The sequence below is a fragment of the Triturus cristatus genome, chromosome 3_2, assembly GCF_964204655.1.
Source record: "Triturus cristatus chromosome 3_2, aTriCri1.1, whole genome shotgun sequence".
NCBI classification, from domain to species: domain Eukaryota; kingdom Metazoa; phylum Chordata; class Amphibia; order Caudata; family Salamandridae; genus Triturus; species Triturus cristatus.
In genome coordinates, this window is record NC_140584.1 from 1137999363 (window position 1) to 1138024456 (window position 25094).

The following is a 25094-nucleotide window of genomic DNA, read 5'->3' on the forward strand; positions in this document are numbered from 1 at the left end:
GCATAGGTATAAAATGTATATAATGTAAATAAATTAATCCTGATAGGTAATAAGGTACCCACATGGCCAGCGCTTTTTCTCCTTTGTACGGATTTGAATGAGAGTTATTGAATGACGAGTGCGTGTTGGTGTTATGGGCCCGCCAATGAATGAGTGTATGGATGAGTTGTGATTACGAATCTGTGACCTAGGGAGAATATGAAAATTTGCCCTTTGCGCTGCATCAATTACAATCCTGCACAGTCATTTCTGGATTACATAGATGGACTGTTGCTGATCTTGCATCGGTATTTACTCAGAGCTTTGGACCTAAAATCTGATACAAAACGACCTTTCTGCACTGGACGGTTGTCACGAAGGTCAGTGTAAAATTACCTTAGAGACCTGTTGCACTCTTTGCGAATTGGGAATGTTGGTTGCACTGGAGCAATCTATGTCATTCGACCTGAGATTGGTGCATGCATAGAATCAAGTAGTGGTGACAGTGAAAAGATACTACCCAGAGTAGATCCCTGAGATGTTCGTGCCTTGGAAGGAGTTGTGGTTAGCAGGCGAGGTTCAGGTTTACTGAGTGAAGCCGATGGTTCTCACCTGAGAGCACCGAGGACATTGCAGCAAAGGCGTTGACCTTGAGTTTGCACACCGGGTTCCCCGTGTAGAACATCTCAAGAAGCAGCAACCCAAAGCTGGCCACCAGTAGAGTAATGTAGAGCATCTCAGAGCCCAGGGACAGCCAGAGTATGCCTGTAATCAGAAACCATGAACACATAATGCACAGACTGTAGGGACCTGAGGCAAGAGGGCTGGCATTGGACTGCTACACGTGTGCAGACAGTGACACCTCCAGCGACAGCTGCAGGTGCAACACTTCACTGCCACCAGCAGGTAACACTCTGTACCTGCACCTAAAGATGAAATATATCACTAACACGACTAAAATACTTGACATAACATACAGCTGTAAGACATCACTCGCAGCTGAAATACTGCTCCAACAACCGCAATACCTCACCGAGAGCTGCAACTGCAAACCTCAGCGACAACAACAAATGAACTACTTCAAAGCAGCTGCAAAGCTCTATTGACACATGCAGTTCAAACACCTCACTGACAGCTGCACCTGAAACACTTCACTGACAGCAGCACCTGAAACACTTTAGTTACAACTGCAGCTGCAAACCTTCAACGACAACTTCAAATGAAATACTTCACTGAGCAACACACAGCTAAAACCCTCCACTCACACTTACAGCTGGAAACGTTGCCTGACACATACAACTAAAACCCCTCCCCAACAGCTGCACCTGAAAGCCTTCAGTGAGACATGCAGCTGAAATACCCCAGTGGCACCTCCTGTAGAACTACTTTATGTCACTTCCGGCTTTAGGACCAGCTGGCACCTGCTGCAGAATCCCCTCACCCACAACTCCAGCAGAAACACTCCACTGACGCGTGCAGGTGAAAGACTTCACTGAAACATGCAGCAGAAAAATGTCTCCAGCGACTACTGCTCAAAGACCGGCAGCTGTAAGACTTCTATGACATGTGCATATAAAAAACTCCACCACTATAGATTTCATATGTCATCCGACATGCAATATATGAGTACATAAGCAGTGCATCATAGCAGTGCAAGGTATGTATGACGGGTGTCCTGGGTGGGCACCAGGGCTCCCAACTTTATTGATGTGGGTCCTGGGGATGGTGTCCCAAGGGCCTAACCAGACTTAGGGGGTGTGAGCCCCCCTCCCCTTTATTTTAAGTAGTGGACCTGTGGGATGGGTGTCCCTGGGCTTAATAAGGCTAATGACGGGGGCCACGGGCCCCCTCCCCATTAAAAGGGCCTGGGGAATGGTGTCCTTGAGTTTAATAAGGCTTAGAAGGGGGCCACAGGCCCCCTCCCCTTACATAAGACGGGAACGCGCTATATAGCAATATCTAGTGCCACGGGAATCCTAGACTGGAATTGAAAATAGAGCATTCTAATTGGCTATTCCTGCAGGACTGAGAGCTCTGAATGGGTGCCCAAAATATGGGGAAAAATATTATAGCCACCATTACAGGACTCGGTGCACAAGACCTGAAAAATAAATTTATAGAAGAGATATATACATATATATACATATAAAATTAGATATTATTACATTTGCTTTTATTGCACAGACATACTGGTATAAACCCAGTTTTCACAGGTACATGTTTTTATTTCACACATACAACATAATTTATGTGAAATACAAATATCTAGATTTCATCCAAACAGAGGCCGTCACTAATTAATCTTTATGCATAAGAGTGGATTTAGAAATGTCTGCTTAAATCCACTCTTCACCACCATTCATGGTTTAATGACAAACTACTTCATGAAAACCAAGCAAGCCATAAACCTCCTAATTGCAGTCAAGCCCAAATATTAGCTGAACATTACCGGAGGAGCCTAAAACATCTCTGAGCTTAACTAGTGGCTAATCAGCAGTCCAGTCATGAAAGCTAAGAACTAGTGGCTAATCAGCAGTCCAGTCATGAAAGCTAAGAACTAGTGGCTAATCAGCAGTCCAGTCATGAAAGCTAAGAACTAGTGGCTAATCAGCAGTCCAGTCATGAAAGCTAAGAACTATTGGCTAATCAGCAGTCCAGTCATGAAAGCTCAGCTAAACATGAGTATTCCAATTGCCATCAAGACCCGTAGTTGGCAGTACATTGCTGAAGGCAGCCTAAAGAAACTCTAAAGACAGAATGGGCTATTAAACAAAGCAAAGTCTGTTTTGATAAAAACCCTACATTTCTGACTATAATCAAATAATTTTAATGTCTTTCAATCAACTTCCGATTGTTCAGTATTTCACTTAATCTTTTCATTTTATTGCACCTACATAAATATATACAGTAACAAAACACATAATGGGTAACGTGCAATATTTTCCTTTATTACCATCTTACCTTATTACACCAGAGCACAGCGCAAGGCGGTGTGCTGCGGTGGTTGGATGCACAGAGGGTGGGTTTATCTTTTTGTGTGGCCCTCTCCTGCTTGACTGGTTCTAACATCATTTCTGGAACCTGGGCACAAGCCTATTTCAACCCCCCACCTCCCTCAACAATGTGCTCTGACCCATAAACCTGATACTCAGAGGGCTAAAGCCAGCTGTCATAGCTGTCTCTGGCATGGCCACTGTAAGTTGATGCAGAAAGTGCACCAATGGGCTGCAGTGTGGATTTAGATTGCCCCCCTGAGTGCCTTCAGCTGATGACTTCAGAACTGCCATTGCAGCCCTGAACTGCCATAGGTCAAAGACAGCAGCACTTACACCTCAGAAGAAACCTGTCTGAAATTCTTAAGAGTGCACTTCTAACATTAGGGGCTTTCCAAGCCATGTCATTGATCATTGGTGACACCATTTGTGAGCTCATCACTGATCCATCAATTATGTCATTTGAGATGTAAGATATTATTAGCGATGTCACGTGCAAGTTATAATCTTACCTCTTTCTGTGGGTGGTGTAAGCTCCAAGAAACTCCTGCATTTTTCATCTGAAAACAAACGCAAGAAAAGAGCATCAATGTGGCTCCCGGATGCAATTCTGACAGCGAATATATAAGTAGCAAGAGCTGAATATCATTAGGGAGGCGGGGTTTGCAATGAGGAACCGCAGACCAAAAATGCATCATCCCTCTCAGTGTTTGTCTGGTCCTTAGCAACATTAGGTAAACTCCAAGGACTGGGATGAGCATGGAAGTAGTCATGCGATGACCAGTCTCGGGATGTGGTCAAGTCCAGTTTGTCACACCTTAGATTAGTGTTAATAACAGAGTTAGAGGTTGAGATGTTTGCAGGCAAGCTGAGCTCTGGCTTTGCAGGGAATCAGATGCAATGATCGACAATCCTACTATGTACAGTGTAGATCGGTTGCGGCATGCAGTAGCAAACAGAGAAGCCAGGCACTTATTTTCTCCTCCTACTACAACACAGCGATGTGTTTTGTCATCCTATTAGAGGTGCTTTCCCTGTTGGATACTCCAATTATGGCTGGAATATCTACAGTAGTAAGCAGAGGTTGAGGTCAACAGTCATATGGCCTCGTACCTGACTGAACTGACCAACTCCTGGCTTGCCGAAGGGAAATTCCAGGCTGCCTGCAAATAGCAAACGTTACCCGACCATTAAAAAAAATTTGGAGCTGATCAAAAAAACCTAATCAATCTCAGACCAATAACACACCTCATTTTCATTGCAGAAAGTTTGGAAAGTTGTATCTCTGAGCAACTCAAACAATATATTTATGACCACATCTTACTAGATAGTTTCCAGACAGGCTTAAAGGCTGGTCACATCATGGAAAAAGCCATTCTACAGGTCGTGGGTGGCACTCCCTATGCCTTCTAGACTATAGTGACTACTGTCTTCTCATTCTCATTGGCCTATCCATGGCATTTCACACAGTCAGCCTTAATGTCCAATTGAACACTCCTGAAGAAACCTGGAGGATAAAAGGTGTTGTACTAAAATGGTTCCCCTCTGACCTTAAAAATCGTTCTCAACAAATTAACCTCAACAGATCTCTTTCAAAACTGCCTCCTGTTACACAAGGGGTGCCTCAAGGTCCAATACTATCAACAACTATTTTCGACTTGTACATGGAACCTCTTAACACAATCCTGAAATATTTGTACATCTCCTACCATCTGTATCCCCATGATACACAACTTTTTTTAAAGTTTTATCTCCAGAAGATATCTCCTATGTTGATCAAACTCTGAAGAACATACAAACCTGACATTCGTTAAACCACCTAGAACCCAACTCACTGAAGTCTGATTTCCTCCTTCTCGCCCCTCCACCCTCATAGCTCGCCTCCTATACAAGACAGCCTGTGCCAGGTCAACGCTTTAAACGACAACCTCAAAATCATCAGTTGCATAAACTTTCTCAGCTTCATACTGGACAAGAATCCTAACTTTAACGCGTGTATCAATGCTGAATGCCCAGGTCCAAATCAACATTTTCAGAAATATCAAAGTTTTAATCCCAGATACTGGCTTCAAAAACACGGCTCGTTCTCTAGTCATATCCAGTATAGTAATCCCTGCTGAGTGGGATCCCTAAAGCACATTAAGCTCCAATGAAGGTAGCGCTTGGTGCTGCACGAAGAGTTATTTAAAAAAACACACACTTCATTCACATCACACCAGTTCTCATAAGCATCGTCTGGCTCCTCTTGATGCAGGAAGTATATCCAAACTTGCTTGCATTACACGTAAACCCTAGCCCCAAAACTCACGATATCTATGGCATCTTTGGCCTCCTTGGACTGCTACATCCTGGCTCCTAGAACCACCCCATTCCAAATGATATCGATTCTCTTGCATACACAGGCAGTCTCAGAGTCACCGAACAATAAATATTACTAAAGAGAGATCTCTCTCTCTCTCTCTCTCAGATAAGTCAATGTTAAGACCATTGTGGGCTGGAACTGGCTGTGCCTGAGGCACATGTTTGTCTGGGACACCGCCTTCCTCTCAGACTATGGCCAAGGAGACAGCTGAGCAGAAACTTGATGATCCGCCAGATCCTCATCTACACTGCTGCCACAGACCTGAACTCCAGTCTGTTCATAAATGGGAATGCCTTGCATTAGAGTTAAGACCTTGCATTTGAGTGCAATCCAAGTGCTAGCACTGAGACCGCCACCACTCTTAAAGTCAGCAAAATCTTTTCAGCCTTTTAGGTTTGTGGTATATTTTTGCTCGAAACACCCAGCAGGATCCTCCGCCTCCTCTTCAGGTTCCATTTCATAGTCATATTGCAGATGTTCCCAGGAGAAGGAGAAGCCCACTACCCCAGGCTCAGGATAGTGCCAGTAAGTGAGAATGAATGAGAGCGAGTGTCAATGAGTGTGAGTGAGTGAATGGAAGTGAGCGATTGGTAGTGAGTGTGAGTGATAATTTGGTGAAATAGTTGTGAGTCTGCAGTTGGTCCTGACACACTCAAGGTAATTCTTGGCTTACAGAGGCACCCACTGCAAAACTTTAGCACGGGTATATTGGAAGCAATTCTTGCCACAGGGGCATCTGTGAAAAATGCTGATGCTGGCACATTGCCTGTAATTATGAGAATAAGGTAGGAGGTCATATGGGGAGGGACAACCATGACAGGACACTAGCCCTGACATACTATAGTCATTTTTGTGACATATGGGGGCACCCATAGCACATTTGAAAAAAAAGGGGTAAACTCTTGGAAAGCATCAGATCTCATGGGCTTGGCACACAATGAAATGACTTGAACATTAAATGAATGCACTTACAGAGCCTTTGGTTTTTATTAGCAACCTTTTTGAGAATTGTGCTATAATTTGCAGTATTTGACCCTTTTTTTCAACATTTTCTCGAGGGAGAATCCCCCCGATAAATTGTCCCTGATCAGATAGGGCTTACTCATTTCCCTCACTGGCTATGATTCATAGAAAATACTACCCCCCGCAGATGCCACTGCAAGAACCAAAGGTAGACAGAGTCTTGAGCTGCGGCTTTCTCCAGCTTCCACTAGAATCAGGTGATTATGGATTTGCAAAATAAATAAATTCAGCAGTGCAATGTTCACTCTTCTGATTAAATGAAAAAGAAATACATTTAAAAAAGTTGTAGCAATATTTCTTTATTGTGCACAAGTGAAAATGTATGTGTTTGGATATAAACTTCACCTCTGTGCTTCACACTAGTAATAGTGCCTTGGAAATGATCATGAGTCAAAAGGTTCTAACAATAAGGAATAATTTAAACCATTAATATAGTTCATATTCATTATACGATCTATATCAAAAACATCTTGACACAACGACTACTTTTTTATCTTCGTTTTTTTCTCTCCCTGTGAATTATCTATACATTTCTGACTGCTGTTGAGTATTTTTGCAGTCAAAGACAAACTCATATAAATATCCACCTCTGGATTATCCAGTTTCAATGCCCAGGATGTCTCAGTTTTTTCTAGATCATCTGGTAATTTTTCAAGTAGTAAGATGTAGATATTCCAAATTCTACTTGATTTCCTAGGAATAACTTCCATCAATGGTATCCTCTCTAATAGGCCAACATAAAGTAAGAATACTCCTAATCTGCACAAATTTAAAGATATTGGTTAGCTGGAATCCCCAAATCACGCTGGAGCCTTGAAAATTGTAGAGCTTGCTCTCCCCCATAGAGGTCACCAATTGTACCTATACCGAGCCCTTCCCATCTTTTCCCCATAACATCGTATACCTGAGGAGGGAATAACGAGGAGCGCCATAGGGAAGTATATCTGCAGACTTTCGGAATCGCCATAAATTTTGAAATTTGTCTCCAAATCTTCCATGAGCTATATTTTACTTTGAAGCGAACTTTTTTTTAATAGCTCGGCTCCATTTGTCTCAGTAACAGCCCTTGCGCTTCCTTCCCTATAGCGAGTTCATATACTGTAGGTACTCTCAGATCCTGCTCCAATTCATTATTTCTATCTACTATAAACAGGGAGATCATCTGATGGAGAAGGGCTGTCCAGTAATATAATGTAAAATTGGGGACTGTAAGCCCACCTCTATTTTGTGGTAGGGTTAAATATTTTAAAGCCCTGCTCACTTTCCCGTACTGCCAAATAAAATTAGAAAAGATAGAGTCCAGAGTTTTCAATAGATGGTTATCCACCGCGAGGGGTATTGAACGAAACAAATATAGGATTTTAGACAGCATTGTCATTTTCAAGAAATTCCCTCTCCCTATAATGGATAGATGTAGCCCATTAACTCTCTTTAACTCCGTGGCAATTGACTTAACCAAAGGATCGAAATTGCATTTAACAACATTGTCCACTTTTGCGCTAATTCGGACCCCCAGGTAGACTGCCGAGTCTGCTTGTCTAGGATCGTTAAAATCAATATTGTCTGTACAAATAACAATGGTCTTCCCTTTAATCAAAGCATAGCCTGAAAGAAGCCCAAATCTCTCCGCTATCTGGATAATTTCCTCAATTGCCTCTATTGGATCCGTAGTTAATATTGCAACGTCATCAGCATAAGCCAGGACTTTTGTCTCATATCCCCTGGTTACTACTGCTTAATCTTCTCGGATTGTAAAAGCTTAACCAACAGAGAGTTTTTATATATAGCAAATAGTATGGGGGAACAGGGACACCCTTGCCTGGTCCCCCTAGTTATTATGATATTGCTAGACTCCTTCCCCATTATTTGTAGCCGGGCTTTTGGTTCACAATACATAGCTTTAATTGCCCTTATAAGTTGTGATCCAAAACCATTTAGCTCCAGTATCCCCCGTAGAAACTTCCAAGACACCTGATCGAATGCCTTCTCGGCATCAAGGAGGATCATAGTCATCTGGACCCCGTCCCAGTCATGATATCAAATAGTGAAATAACCCTGCAAATATGATCAGTTGTTTCTTTTCCAAGGATGAAACCATGTTGCCAGGGGGAGACCCGATGTCCTATAACCCTCCCCAACCTTTTAGCCAATATCTTTGAATAGATTTTTGTATCTGAGTTAATCAGAGAGATCGGTCGATATGAAGCTGGATTATCTATTGGTTTTCCTTTCTTTGGGAAGATTATAATATCCGTCTCTCTCCATGATTCAAGGGGTCTTCCACTATATTGAACACCCCTGAACAGGTCCAATAGAAGCAGAGTTATCACTACTCCTAATATCTTATATATCGCCAGCGGAATCTTATCGGGACCAGCAGCTTTCCCTGATGCCACTCCTTGTAATGCTACCTGGACTTCCTCTAATTAAATTTATTTTTCGAAATCTTCTTTAGTTAAGCTATCCAGCCCTTCTCTGAGTTCGGTGTTAATCACTAAGCGGGATATATCCTGTAATACTCCGGCTGTATCCTTGTCATTATCATCTTGATATAATATTTGATTATAATCCTTAAACGCCCTGATAATATCATCTGGATCTGTATGTGTATGCCCATTTACTACCGGGCCGGCCGGGCGTACCTTCGCTGCTGCCCCGCCTCTTCCTCTTTTCTCCAGGAATGAATCGGCTGGCTGCACGCGACGCCCCTGCCTGGGAGTCTGTACTGGAGTCTGTACTGGTGAAGCCGTCGCCGCCGCTGCGGCATCCCCGCTGGCATCCCCAGCCTCCGACTGACCCCTCAGGACGAGTCGCACTGCCCTCGACTTGGAGGCACCTACCGTTGGTTTTGGCCCCATCTCTTCCGCCTCAGCCTCTACGAACGTGGATGCCAGGTATGGATCGCTGACGCAGACGTGGGCTTTAGAAGCCGCTGTACAAAAGTGTCTCAGTACCGCCAGCCCAATAAGGGTCCCTATTAAATGCAAATAATTCCCGTTTGTCCTAGGGGTGTTTAGTGATTCCTCGTTACAGATCTCTGGATCATTACTGCATCGCATCACTATTGCAGCATTGAAGTTACTGGCTCGCGGCTGGTCTGCGCGCTGCTACGGTCATAGACAACCGCCATCTTGCCTCTCACCGCACAAAAGTTTTATATTCCAAAATGAATCAAAAGAGTTATAACTTCAACAAAACAAATACAATAAAAATGAGGAAAACAGAAAACTAGAGTCGGAAAGAATGAAGAAAACAAAAAGTAGCAGGTAAGAAGAAGAAAGGGAGGAAGAAGAAAAAGAGGGGTGTGGAATCCTGTATGTAAACAAAAAAGGAGCAAACAAAAGAGAAATAAACTAAAAAATAAATAGGAGATGACACACTGAAAAACAAAATGAAGACGGGAAGGCAAAAGGAAAAAGTGGGATTAGGGATTAACCACTAAGGAGAATAATACAAGGGAGGTGATTACAAAAGTTTTTTTTTTAAAAACAGGTGAAGGAAAACAGATGTCAACATTTCAAATATATAAACATGAAGTAAAGACTAAGAAATGTTCGAAAATGGGAATAATTTGAGTTAGTACCTTTGAGAAGTAAAAAGGATCGAAAAACAAGTTACAAACCCTCAAAAGATGATGTTAGCCATCAGCCAGACAGTTGATCGCTACTTAGATAACAATACTTTACTAGGATTCGTTACCTCCTACACAGGGGACAATACATTCAGATGTCAGCCCTTTCAACTTTCGATGGTACCTTTAGTGCCTACCATGGTGACCACAGGTAACGAGGGAATCAGCGTTTGATTCTGGTGAGGGAGCCTGAGGAACAGCTACCACATACAAGAAAGACAGCAGGTGCACAAAATACCCACTCCCGACTCGGGGATGTAGTGACAAAAACAAAACAATGCAGGACTTTTTCGAAGCTCTGCAATTGGAATTAGTACACTTTAAATTTGGTGTGCCCAGATAGTGGATCACTTCTTGGATAACAAAAAGATTTCTAGGATTGCGGGGGTCCTCCACAGGGGTGAACATTTGCGTGCACAAAAAATATCCTTGAATAAATTTCATTTTATTTTTAGAATTCTAATTTATGCCTCTGTGGCCACGATGGATACAAGCACGTTTCACAGTGGCAATCCACCATTAAAACAAAAAAGCATTGTCAAAACCAATAGATCATACCAAGAATTGTTACATATTTTGATTTCTCAAATCCAGAAACGGAGGCAACAGATTTACATTTATGCACTGAATATTCCCCAGTGAGGAAGCATGTGAAATTCAAAGACACCTTCATCTGGTTTGTTGAATGAATACCAGTGTGATGTTGTATGGGGGTAAACTGAAAAAAAGATTTGCAGAGAATTCTCACCTGAATTCATTATTTTCTGTGCAAGTTTGCATTTACATTTAAATTAATGTAAAATAAATCTAATAAACCTCTGAAAAATGTGCTTATGCTTTGGGCATCGCTCTGCTTGAGGGAGCACCAGGTCATAGTGAAAAGCTGATCTTCTCCATCTTTAATATATATATTGCAAATGCTTGCACATTTATTCTACTGTAAACTTTAGTTATCATTAACATTTTACTGCGTCCACAATGTGTTCTAAAAAATCCAAGCTATGTACAAGGCATTATGGGGCTCCTTGTATCCTGAACCAGAGGGTGTTTTCACAATGTCTGTGAGATGGATTAATGTTTAGCAGTGTGTGGTATTGACCAGGGCTGATGCGAATATCGTATTATATTGTACTGCAGAATTTATATAGCACTTACTGCCCCAAGGTGGGGAGCTAAAGCGCTTGCCTACATAAGTAACACTCTACACAGAGTAGCGTGTGTGGCTGGTATGATATTGTCTTTGTTTTGATCCAATGTGGCAAGTATTTCCATGTCTTGAGTGATGACCACCGAGGCGCAATTATTCTGTTAAGAGATGCAGCGTGTTTCAGTGTGTTGGATGATGAAGTGTGAGAGACAGACGCACAGTTTTATGTTTTTTTAAGAATGCTGGTAGCTTTGTACAGCTCTGCAGGTCCCTTTATGATATATGCAGCTTAGCTGGCTACTGAATTGGATTGTCCCATCTGAAATTTTGCATATAGTTGCGGTCCTGAGCTGGCATGCTTGGAGGGAGCCTCCTCTATCCGAGTGTCTTTGAGAGATGTAAAGAAGCTATCATATTCTATAGATATTTGGGACCAGCAGTGGTGGACTATATTAAAGTCCTCCAAATTGTCCAGCAATGTGTGACTGATCTCTTCAGTTATTCAATGTCGGTTCATTAGGGGATGGCTTTTTTGGGGGCTGTACAGGGGATTTGCCCCCAATTTGCCCTTTGTGAGGGCAGAAAGCCCACTAGACACCAGACAGTTTAGCGTAAGCCTCTTACCCTGGCTTCAAGCCATATGCCCACGCCAAAGACAGCAAACCAGCCCTTCTGCCCCCTACACAGGGCAGAAGGGGGGTGGCCTACCATGTCATCAAGCAATAACCCCAACCCTGAAGGAACAATAGAGATTTTCAGGATGCCCGGGGGCAGATAGTAGCTTTACCCCATTGTGGATGTTACCCCTAATATGCCCCCTCCCCCAGGGCCTATAAAGAACCACTAATCACCAAGGATTTTACATTTGGGCAAAGCGAAGGGTGGCAGGCGGCCCACCCTAGCATTGGGCAATCTACCCACCTCAAAAGAAGCAAACTTGTCTTTCTGCCTCTCCACCCTCTCAGGGAGCAGAAAGTGGGTTTGCCTCCGGATCTTTAAAAAAAAAAGAAAAAATCAGTGATGCTGTGGGGTCTGGCTCATCCTGACATCAGACTCCAGCATCACCCCAAAGTCTCAACAATATTCCGACTCCTCTGGGGTCAAAAGTGTCCTCTTCCCCATGGCAAGCTAGAGGAACTTTTAATTCTTTTTGTGGTTGTCTTTACATATATGCTAGCAGAGTGGGGTTAAATCTCAATATCGTCCCACTTGCAATACTGAATGGGTAGAAAAATGATATCCGTCCATGTGACAACTTGGGCCCTTTCTTGTCCCGGCCAGCAGGCCGGGCCACACAAATGGAGTAATGTTTCCATTGTGACATTTTGGGTACGCTGTGTGGTAAGAATTTTGTGGATTTCTGCGGATTCCCTGAGTTTTTATCATAGAATTGCAAGGAAAATGCATGATTTGAGGCAAAGTATGAGGTTTGCAAGGCACTGTGTGTAAGAAACCCTTGTGGGATACATAATGGCACACCACCCTGGACTCCACCAGCTGTCTAGTTTTCAGAAATGTGTGGACTTGATAGGATTCCCTTGGTGGTGCCTGAGCCCGGGCCCAGTTTCAGCAGCTACCCCTATTATCAATATCTCCATATATTGTTATGGGCGCTTTTGGGATGTATGTCGTTACAACGCACACTTTTACAACGCATGCACTTACAATGCATTTTTTACAACGCAACATCCACTACAACGCATTCCTTTACATAGCATGACACTACAACGCATTTTTAAAAACTACCTTTACAACGCATTCCATTACATCGCATACTACCTTTACAACGCATACCATTACAACGCATAATATTAAATTGCATTTAAGGTAAGTATTGGATAGTATAGGGGTAAAAATTACTACTCTAACTCTAGGGGGTGCAACAGTAGGGTAAGTGTTGGATAGTATAGGGGTAAAAATTACTATTCTAACTCCAGGGGGTGCAACAGTAGGGTAAGTGTTGGATAGTATAGGGGTAAAAATTACTATTCTAACTCCAGGGGGTGCAACAGTAGGGTAAGTGTTGGATAGTATAGGGGTAAAAATTGCTATTCTAACTCCAGGGGGTGCAACAGTAGGGTAAGTGTTGGATAGTATAGGGGTAAAAATTACTATTCTAACTCCAGGGGGTGCAACAGTAGGGTAAGTGTTGGATAGTATAGGGGTAAAAATTGCTATTCTAACTCCAGGGGGTGCAACAGTAGGGTAAGTGTTGGATAGTATAGGGGTAAACATTACTATTCTAACTCCAGGGGGTGCAACAGTAGGGTAAGTGTTGGATAGTATAGGGGTAAAAATTACTATTCTAACTCCAGGGGGTGCAACAGTAGGGTAAGTGTTGGATAGTATAGGGGTAAAAATTACTATTCTAACTCCAGGGGATGCAACAGTAGGGTAAGTGTTGGATAGTATAGGGGTAAAAATTACTATTCTAACTCCAGGGGGTGCAACAGTAGGGTAAGTGTTGGATAGTGTAGTGTAATATTATGCGTTGTAATGGTATGCGTTGTAAAGGTAGTATGCGATGTAATGGAATGCGTTGTAAAGTTAGTTTTTAAAAATGCGTTGTAGTGTCATGCTATGTAATGGAATGCGTTGTAGTGGATGTTGCATTGTAAATAATGCGTTGTAAGTGTAGTGCGTTGTAAAAGTTGCGTTGTAAAGGTTGTTCCCCGCGCTTTTGTGTTAGGCCCAGCTACATAAGTGAGGTATAATTTTAATCAAAATACATTCGAGATGACTCGGTGATAGTAGAACCACACTAGTCATACCAACCTGGACTCCACTTGGTGTCAAGATTTCACAAATGTCTGGGCATGGTAGTTTCTCCTACGTGTGGCTGAGCTATGATCCATAATCCACAGCTACACATATAGTGGAAAGAAATAGTGGATTTTGCTGGGTTGGATGTGATGTACCCAGGTCTTATTTTGGGTTTGTTTGTGTTGCAGGTTCCAGGCCCAGCCATACAAGTGGGGTACAATTATTTTTGACTGTGCAACCACCGACTAGTATTCCATTTGTTATTACCAAGCATCTGTAACCCCAAATGTAAGACAGTGCCAGTGTGGAAGAAAGTAGATATTTTGCAAAATCCTCTCTGAATAACATGATAGTATGGGCCACCAGAAATAAATTGGTTTCCTTCAAACTCATTTTCATTCTTTATGTTTTAGCAAATGAATTGCTGTATAGTTGACACACAATGAAAAATCATTCTGATGTGCAGCTCAGTTGTTGACTTTGGGTAGCGTGTGTTTTTGGAGAACCTACAAACCCTATATATCTTTGTAACCAGACGAGTCTGTCGACCATAATGATATAGCTGTTGTAAAACATCCATCATGACAAGACGTTACAGATGAAAACGTTGCCGCAAATTACTTTTTTTGCAACTCATTTTCAAACTTTTTTATTACAATCTACACAAATGACCCCTTGCTGAATTCAGAATTTTATCTATTTTTCAGAAGTGTATTGTTTTCCAGGATCACCCGTGGGTTACACACCTGTTTCCAGCACAAACTGCAAGTGGGCTGAAACCACAGAAATTAGGGAACATGGACTATCTCTTAGAAAAATGCAAAAAGTTGGTAAATAAGATTGTTTTTTTAATGCAAAACTACTTGTTCATGAAAACTTGACAGCTGGGAAAATGGCATCCCAGCACAGCACACCTTTCCTTTATGCCATTTTAGAAAGAAAAAAAAAACATATGCTATAGGTTTAGGGACTGCGAAAGGTACTCACACCATAGATTTGAGGAAGGGGTGGGCCTTGCTTCTTGGATTGTAAGAGGTGATTGGGGGGCTTCAGGAAATTCTCGCTCTTATCATGGGACAGGCAGCTTTCACATCCGGGGGTCCACGTTGAGTCATTGCTTTAGGCAGAGATTTTCCTGCCATTGGCACAAGCCAAAAAACACTGGAAGGGTGCGGCAGGAGAGCACCCAGAAGTTAGCTGCATCTCTAGGGGTTCTCGCCAGGATGGTGGAGTGGTACCTGAGAAATTCTGCCACGGTGGGGGGAGGAGCAGAGAAAAAGTTGGGGTTTCCATGGACCCCATAGGTTGCCCAAGGCAGGCCAAGGGTGGTGGGTAGCCCAGTAGGGGGATGATTACTGAGGTAGGAGGTGAAGAGTTAGCCCCTGAAGAGATAGAGCATAAGTAGTGAGTATTCTAGTTTCTCCAGGCAGGTTAGTGACTGACCCTGAGGAGATCTGAGAGGGGTGGTGAGGTCCCTAGATTACCCAGGATGGGTTAGTGGTGGACCCTAAGATGTCAAGGTACGAAAGGCGGCTGCTCGAGTATAATGAATGATGTCATCCTAGAGATGGTTACACAGAACCTGAGGAGGCGACTATGGCGATGCCCATCCTGGTGTCAAATTAGATAGCTTTAATCGAACTAGACATAGGAAAAGGGGCAGATGCCCTGTAGATGGAAAGTGTGCAGGAGGTGGGTGAGCCCATCCTGACCCAACCAGGTGGCCAGGTGGTGCCTGCTCCTGAGGGAGAAGACCTTGAGAATTAGTCTTGGGGTAAAAGACCACATCTGATAGGGATAGATGCACTGAGCTGTCGAAAGCACGGCTGCAGAGACTCTGCCTAAGGAGGTTCATGCCTGGTGAACTTTAGGGGTACCAGCATTTGAGGTGCAACTCTGAGGCCCCTTGAATTGTTTGACTGGTACGGCTGGTGGGTGTGGCCCTCAGTGTAATGGTGTGATGGAGGGTGCACCTTCAGTGGCCCAAGCAGATGCCCAGGTGGTGCCTGCTTCAAGGGAGGGGATCTTGTACATCAGGCTGATTTGGAGCTATGCACTTCTATCTGGGACTGTTGCTCTGACCAGTCAGAAGGGCAGGCAGCAGAGTACTTTGCAAGACAGATTTCTGCTGGTTGCAGTCTACGTGTTTGCCCTTTAGGTGGCTGTCCCAGTTTTGGGGTCTGATTCCCATCAGAAGGAGGTAGCGTTGAAGGCAGTGTGCCTGCAGTGGCATAGCAATGTGGCCGGGTGGGACCTGCTCCAGAGGGAGAGGACCAGGATCATCAGTCTGTTAGAGATTGATGCTTTAATCTATCGGAAAGTATAGGCTCTGCATTAGCAGACACCTGCCTGGTGCACTTTAGATGTACCAGCCTTGGGGTGCATCCCAAAGGCTTTCCACACCCAGGTAAGATGGTACTACCTGGGCGGACTCAACCAAAGACCTTCTTACCTTCTTACCTTGGTGTGGAAAGACGCCAATGATGAAGCATATCACTATTAGTGAGTGAGGCGTCTTCTCCAATATCTTTGGATGTTCCAACACCCAGAGCGGTTATGTACTAGGACAAACCATTTGTTCGGGATCCCTCGGTAAAAAACTGATTCCGGAAATCTGTATGTCCTCTCGGAGAACAGATAACAGCAGTTGCCTTTTGTTATATTATAGTACCTGGGAGATTGTAACTGAGCTTCTTCTCTCATTCTCTCTTGTGAAAAAGAGTATAGAGGGGCCTCCATAGCCCCGAGAGTCTAATTTGTGACCAAATTGGTTTTCACTTCTTTAGATACAATATAGATAGATACAATATAGATCTGCACATAGATAATTTTGTAATTTTGTTTTCCCCTCCCTCCTCTTCCCATTTTTCTTCTAATAAAAAATGGCAGAGTGTTTGGCCTATGATGAGGACGAAATATCACCTATCTTAGCACTACCCCCACTAATCTCTGACACAACACTGATACAAGTTACCCAAAACAATGGTGATTGGGAGTCACTCACTGAGCTTAAAAGGACCCAACTTAAGACACTTTTACAAGGGGCAATAATGAATGAATGAATGAATGAATGAATGAATGAATGAATGAATGAATGAATGAATGAATCTGATTTTTATATAGCGCATAGTTACCCTAGGGCATCCCAGCGCTTGTCCAGGACGACGACCGTATAGAGCAAGCAGGATCAGCGAAGTCAGACAGGAAAAAGGTGAGTTTTACGGAACCGCAAGAAACACGTCTCAGAGCGCAAACTCAAAGGAAGTCCGTTCCACAGCATGGCAATATTGACCGAGAATCTTCGCCCTCCAGTCCGCGCCCTTTTCACCCTGGGGACCTGGAGCAGAAGTTTCTGGTCGGAACGCAAGGCCCTATTAGCCTTGTAAGGCACAGCTAAATTCCCCAGGATCGGGGGTCCCTTCCCGTGAAGAATTTTATGCGCGGTGCAAAGAGCCTTGAATTTAACCCTTTCCCGTACCGGAAGCCAATGCAAGGCCCTCAATGCCGGCTTAGCTGACTGCATCCTTGATGTATTCATAAGCAGCCTAGCAGCGGCATTTTGAACCTGCTGGAGTTTATTCAGTGTGGCTTCAGGGGCACCTAAAAAAATGGAATTGCTGTAATCTAGTCTAGATACAATAAGCCCCTGAATAAGTAGCTTCCTAGATGTCCAGGGAAGCAGGGGGAGAACTTTACGAGCTGAACGGAGAAGGCCGAAGCATACTCCAGCTGTTTTTCTCGCCTGGGTCCTAAAAGAAAGATCTTGTTCCAGCCAGAACCCCAGACTTTTGATCTCCTCCTTAGGGCTCGGAAAAGTTCCCAAACAGCTAGGCCAGCCTGCCGAAAGGAGAGAGGGACTTTTATGTCCTAGCAACATTAGTTCGGTCTTAGAACCGTTCAGCTTTAAAGCTGACTCGCACATCCAAGTGTGGACTTTGGACATACAAGAGTGCAGCGAATCTGGATTATTAACCAGTTGGGATAAGGCGACCACCAGTTGCGTATCGTCAGCATAGCTGACGATTTTAATACCGAATGGAGCCACCACATCCTCCAGGGGGGCCATATATACATTAAACAATGTAGGGCTGAGGGAAGAGCCCTGTGGCACACCGCACTGAAGGGGGATGGACACCGACCGTTCACTGTCTTCCCAAACCTGGTACGTCCGTTCACAAAGAAATGATGTAAGCCACTTCAGAGCCACACCTATCACCCCCATATCTGACAGTCGTCGGATCAACACTTGATGGTTCACCGTGTCGAAGGCCTCACTCAGGTCCAGGAGGATCACTGCCACCGACCCTCCCGAATCCAAGATGCTCCTAGCTTCCTCGACGACTGCCAGGAGAGCGGTATCGGTGCCCTGCCCTGGCCTAAATCCAGTTTGGGAATCACGCAACAGGCCGTTGGACTCCAAAAAGTGTGACAGCTGCCGGTTCACCACCCTTTCCGCAATCTTACCCAGTCCAGGAAGCAGGGATATAGGCCTGAAGTTAGCCAAATCAGATGGATCTAAATTTGGCTTCTTCAGAAGAGCCTTTACCACTGCTCTTTTCCAGCTCGGTGGCACCAGTCCTTGGACAAAGGATGCATTAATAAGGTTGGTAGCCGGAGCCGCAATAGTGGTTGCTACCTGCTTCAGGAATCTCATAGGGACAGGGTCCCTAGGGGAGCCACTTTTCAAAGAACCCAATTCCCTGAGGACTTCGTCCACTGAGACTGACCCAAAGGTATCCAGCTGTACAAGAACACCCCAAGGTTGACTACTAATATCTGTACTCTGGACCACTTGGGGAAGGGCACTGATAATGTTCTCTATTTTCATATTAAAATAGTTCGCCAACTCCTTGCATTTCTCGCCTGGGTTGTCATGGGTTACCGGGGGCTCAGGAACTTTAAGAAGTTCCTTTACCACTTTGAAAGTCTCCCTAGAGGAGTTAGAGGAGCTTTTTATTCTCTCCTCAAAAAAGTGCGCCTTGGCCCATCGCAGAGCAGATTTATACACCCTGATTGCCGAGCGATACTCCTCTCGTCTGGCTTCCACCCCTTCTTTTCTCCATGCCCTCTCCAACTTCTTACAACCCTTCCTGAGAGATCTCAACTCAGGAGTATACCATGGAGCAGAGCCCATCCTCTTCTCCCTTTTTAACACTCTCTTTTTAGGGAGAATGACATCAAGAGAGCTGGTCAGCCATTGATTGAAGTTTGCATCTGCAATTACTGGGTCCGAGACTGGTGAAGGACACATCCCTTCAAGAATAGTGCTCCACTTGTCCACCGAAAGCCTAGACCAAGCTCTCTCCAACGTATGAACCTTAGGGAGGAGGGTGGCCATTAGTTCAACCTGCCACGTAACAGGGACCAAAAAATGGTCTGACCACGGGAGAGGACAAGGGGGCAAAGACCTCAGATGGGGCATGTTCGAAAAAATGGGATCCAACAAATGCCCCTTATTGTGCGTGGCACCTGCATTAATTAGACTCAACTCATAGCCTTTAAAATCAACCAGCAAATCAACAGCAATAGGATCCGCTGGGTCATTGAAGTGGAGATTAAAGTCTCCTAACGCCATAAAATTGGCCGTAGAAGAGGCCAAAAGCATAGCTGTTTCCATCAGTGAACTGACGAACTTGCCCACACAGCCTGGAGGACGGTAGACCAATAATCCTGACACCGACACCGTGGGTGAAATCCGTAGGGAGAACTGACAGCTCTCACAGTCTAGCACCCCACCAGGCTGAGCCCTACACACAAAAGCATCTCTATATATGATGGCGATGCCGCCCCCTCGCCCCACCGGCCTATCCAGATGGTAAATGAGGAAGCCCGGGGGGAGGGATCGAACTATGTCAGCCCCAGAGCAAGATGTAGTCCACGTTTCCGTGAGAAACAAAATATCTAACTCATGATCTTGTATGAGGAAATTAATTTCTAGTGAGTGGCTGGCAAGAGACCTACAATTCAACAGAGCCATACACAAAGTGTTCCTCCCCTTCGCTGGCTGGGTCAACTGACAAATCCCACAGCCAGAAAATAGTTTAGCACCTCTGTAAATGTACTTACAAGTAGTGTCTTTCAGGGGACGTAATGACAATATGTCCTCTCGGGAGTAAACTTTCCTTACATCGGGCAGTTTGGCCAAGGGGATCCGGCGAACCCGCTGCGCGTATCCGATGTGCGTCTGCATGACCTCCTTAAAAGAGGACAAGCGTCCTTGTGACGCTCCTCTGTCCAATCAAATAGCGCCGCCAGGCGTCCTTCACCCCTCCAATATGGCCGCCAAAGAACCGAGTGGCCGGGACAGGACCCGCAAAAGAGCGGTGATTTTACAAATTAATGTCCAGGTAAGCGGACAGTGGTCTAAAAGCAAGGCAAAAATAACAAAAAATAAAATTAAATACGAAACAGGGGAGATTTAAAAAGCCTCAGAACCGGCAGAACAGCATCGATAAGCGCGGCGCGCTCTGACCCCTCTTCTCAGGTCAGTCGAATAACTGGCAAGACTGTCCCTAGGATTTTACCCTCCTTAAAAGAGGACAAGCGTCCTTGTAACACTCCTCCGTCCAATCAAATAGCGCCGCCAGGCGTCCTTCACCCCTCCAATATGGCCGCCAAAGAACCGAGTGGCCGGGACAGGACCCGCAAAAGCGCGGTGATTTTACAAATTAATGTGCAGGTAAGCGGACAGTGGTCTAAAAGCAAGGCAAAGATAACAAAAAATAAAATTAAATACGAATCAGGGGAGATTTAAAAAGCCTCAGAACCGGCAGAACAGCATCGATAAGCGCGGCGCGCTCTGACCCCTCTTCTCTGGTCAGTCGAACAACTGGCAAGACTGCCCCTAGGATTTTACCCTCCTTAAAAGAGGACAAGCGTCCTTGTGACGCTCCTCCGTCCAATCAAATAGCGCCGCCAGGCGTCCTTCACCCCTCCAATATGGCCGCCAAAGAACCGAGTGGCCGGGACAGGACCCGCAAAAGCGCGGTGATTTTACAAATTAATGTGCAGGTAAGCGGACAGTGGTCTAAAAGCAAGGCAAAGATAACAAAAAATAAAATTAAATACAAAACAGGGGGGATTTAAAAAGCCTCAGAACCGGCAGAACAGCATCGATAAGCGCGGCGTGCTCTGACCCCTCTTCTCAGGTCAGTCGAACAACTGGCAAAGTGCCTGCGGGGAAACATTGCTCCAAATGGTATAATTGTCTCAAATGCCCCCAGAATCTTTCTCAATGATCCTGAATTTCGACGCAGCTGGTCTCTCATAGCATGGAAATGCATGAGAGACTGACTGGTCTTGATCATAAAAACAGCAAGGAGACTTTCTGACGCCTTGTTAATAGAAATCAAAACTATGGAAAACGGTTTAAAGACCCAAGTCACCATTGGCGCCTTTAAAAAGAAACTAGAGGAAAACAATAAGATAATCAATGAATACAAGGAATAGCTCACACAAGCAAAGATCGTTAAATTCCAAAAGGATTTGAAACGCTTTAAATATGAGAACATCTTTTCATATTCCAGAGAAGATTACAGCCCGACTGAAAAGGATACATCTGACTTCTCAGACATGGACAGCACAGGGTCCACTAGAAAGTCAAGTGACTCCTCATCGGACGGTCAAAATCAAAGATGGAACAACAAGAAGAGGGGAGGTCGTTCCCGCAGAAACCGGGGTAACTATCAATCAGTAGGCCCTTTCCAACAACAACCGTTTGGATGGGGTCCCTACATGCAACCGACCTTTCAACCCCCACAATACGTGTATCAATGGCAACCTTTTCAACCTCCTTTATTAGGGAGGGGCCAAACCCGAGGAGGAGGAAACCGGAGAGGCCCCATGGTACAATGGCAATTGAATCAAGAGGACTCAATGATGTTGGACGCGAGACCGAGTACCAGCAAGAACCCACGGGAATAATGAATCTGAGTACCAAGATTCTTTCCCCGGCTCAACAATCGGTCTTGAACAAAGGATTAGGCTTTGTACCCACGGCTGAGTCAAATCTTTTTGACCTGAGGATTGAACAGAATTTTTCCGCAGGTTACGACTATCAGTTTTCTTTGTGGAGGCAGACGTTTCACAAGAAATTGAGGAGGACAAAAACACCGGCCTGAGAAGAAAGTCAGATTTTACTCCACCTAACCACACAATGCCACCAGCATTATTGGCGTTTGAAAAAGCAGTGACATTGGAGGTTGATAAGCTCAAAGACAATGAAAACAGAGTCTTTAATAATTTGACAATAAGAGAGTGCAATGCCATCCTAGAAATCGACAGAATGAATGACATCATAATAAAACCAGCTGATTAGGGGGGTGCAACAGTGGTGATGCCACTGGATATGTACCAAAAAGAATGTAGAAAGTTACTGGATGAACCTCGTAACTACATGCGTCTACAGAGGCATCCAACTGAGGATTTGAAACAAAATATTCTGGCCATGGTAAATGCAGCAGCAAAAGAGGGATGGATTACAACAGCAGAAGCAGGCTTCTTAAAAAAAGCTAATCCGAAAGTTCCCTACTTCTACATTCTACCAAAGGTGCATAAGAACTTAAATCCACCGGGAAGGCCGATTGTATCTGGGATCGGATCGATCTTGGAGCCTTTGTCGAAATTTACAGACCATTTTCTCAGACCAATGCTCCAGAGAATGCCTTCGTATCTCAAAGACACTCAAGATATTTTGACTAAATTTCAAACATTGTCATTTGATGAAACAACAGATCTTTTTATTACTCAAGACGTGGAGGCGCTGTATACCAGCATTCCCCAAGAATCATCACTAGAAGTAATAGAAACGTTGTTAAATAATGAAAATTGGACATCAATCACTCCGATCAAATTCATCATTGAGTGTGCAAGATTAGCTTTAACTAAAAACTATTTTGAGTTCGAAAGAGAGTATTTCTTACAGACCCATGTCACTTCGATGGGCATGACTTGTGCTCCTAGTATAGCCTGCCTCTATGTTCACGATTTTGAGACAAAATTCATCTATACGACGACCAACCCTTACCACTCCAAAATAGTAGTTTGGAAGAGGTATATAGATGATGTTTTTCTCATTTGGAAGGGAAATGAAACAGAAGCCAACAAATTTCTAAGGTGGCTCAACTCGAAGGACCAGTACTTAAATTTCACAATGACAGTAAAAAAAGACTGGATTACCTTTTTAGATTTGAGAATCTGGCCAGAAAATGGAATATTAAAAACTGAAGTTTTCTAAAAACCCACAGATGTAAACAATCTATTGAGATACGATAGCTTCCACCCCAAGACTTTAAAAGACAACCTGCCAGTAGGACAATTCCTAAGGCTCCGTAGGAATTGCTCTGAAAGAGAAATATATGAAGTCCATGCCAAGAAACTTTCACAAAAATTACAATCAAAGTCCTACCCTAAAAGACTTGTAAAACAGGCATACAAGAGGGCTAAGAACAACCCAAGAGAATCATTACTTGAGACATATCAAAAACTAGAAAATCAGAGACTTGTACGCGTGACCACATATGGTACAGAATCTAATAGGGTAAAAGGAAATATTTTATGACATTGGAAAACCCTAAATTCTGGAACTCTTAGAACGGAAAAACCGTTGTTTGCTTTTAGGCGAGGCAAGTCTATCCGGGATTCGATGGTACACACCCACCCAAAGTAAAAAACAGGAACAAGACAACAAACTAACACACTCTGGAACCTTCCTGAGGTAGTGGGACATTTCCCATGTGGAAGCTGCAATAATAGCCCAGTAAAAACATCGAGCTGGGGCTGAAAACTCCATGGGAGCAGAGAAAGTTTTCAAACTGCAATAGTCAGAATGCTGTGTACATTATGATTTGTAAATGTCAATTAAAGTATATTGGCATGACCACACGGAAAGTCAAGGTACGACTAAACGAACATCGTAGTACGTTCCGATGTGGAAAAACAGTTACAAAGATGATGCGTCACTTCCAAACAGCAGGACACACTGAGAATGACTTTACATGGTCAGTGATCGAAAGACTACCGAATACATGTAGTGAGAAACAACTGTTAAAACTAGAACAAAGATGGATTTACCGGGTATCAAGCGCTACACACGGGTTTAATGAGGAAATCCCATATGGACAATGATAATGTAATATAACCAACGGAGAAACAAGAAGTACATGGGCATGTAAACTGATCTTGTGAAAGACCTGAAAGACAGACAAAATGTGATTCCATATTCAGTTTTCCAAAGAAGTATCATCATTCAGAATATAACTGACATTCACATTATGGCTAAAAATCACACACACCCATGTGGAATGAGAATCATGTGATATGAGTATTAAACAAACCGTGCAATGGTTACCAAGGACCACATAGGGGTTTAATAGGGTGTCCCAATCCACCTTGAGGGTTCACATTAATGTATACATTATCATATAATATAAGGCGCATCCAATCACAAACTAAGACACTACAGTCTAAAGAGAGGCTATATGATTGTTTAACCAACCTCACAGCCCATATTAACAGCAATATAGTTGACTACCCTGATTACATAACTGAAACTTTATTGTCTACAAACATATATACAACGCAAGTAAAGGCGCTCATAATCACGCCAAAAATTGCCAAGTGGAATGTGGTTTATCATCACCAAAATGTCCACTTATAAGAAGTTAGAAATTTGATGATATCACGAAAATAAGTATACATAAAATTTCTTTAGGAAAAAACGACATGTGAACTTTTAACAAACTACATTTCCCAGAGGCAGCTGCATTATTGAAGCGCCGGCGAGGGATTTTGTTGTCATTGACTGCAATCATCCAATTGGACGATGCGTACGAAACACCCGCCCCCAAACCAATGATTTTGCCAAAGACTAAAAAAGTACTTAAGACACCGCCCCACAACCGATGTTACACGGCGGCAGGCAGTGAATCTTAGGTAGCATTGCGGTCACCGATCTTTGACGAAGTAAGTCGGGGGGATGAGAGTGGTGTATGCTGTTGGATGACACATTTGTCTACGATAAATGCATTGGTGTGTACATGTAAGGCACAAGTTTAAGATCTACACAGGAAATTTAAACCAGCATTAATATATAAGCTGACACATTGTGTAGAAACCTGGACCATTGGTAGGACAGAGGCGTATTTTAAAGAAATGCAAACGGGGATACCACATATCCCGAAAAAATAATGGTTGAGC

The 25094-nt window shown here is 43.7% G+C and overlaps 1 protein-coding gene across 1 annotated transcript in view; it reads right to left on the bottom strand.

Annotated features, from left to right (window-relative positions):
- Positions 1-25094, bottom strand: part of LOC146859269 (germ cell-specific gene 1-like protein) — a 162711-nt gene that overhangs the window by 40245 nt on the left and 97372 nt on the right. Inside the window, exons 4-5 of the mRNA XM_085649954.1 lie at positions 3485-3532; positions 592-744 (exon numbers count right to left, since the gene is read on the bottom strand). Coding sequence (XP_085506080.1) covers positions 592-744; positions 3485-3532 — 201 coding nt within the window. The remainder of the gene's footprint in view (positions 1-591; positions 745-3484; positions 3533-25094) is intronic.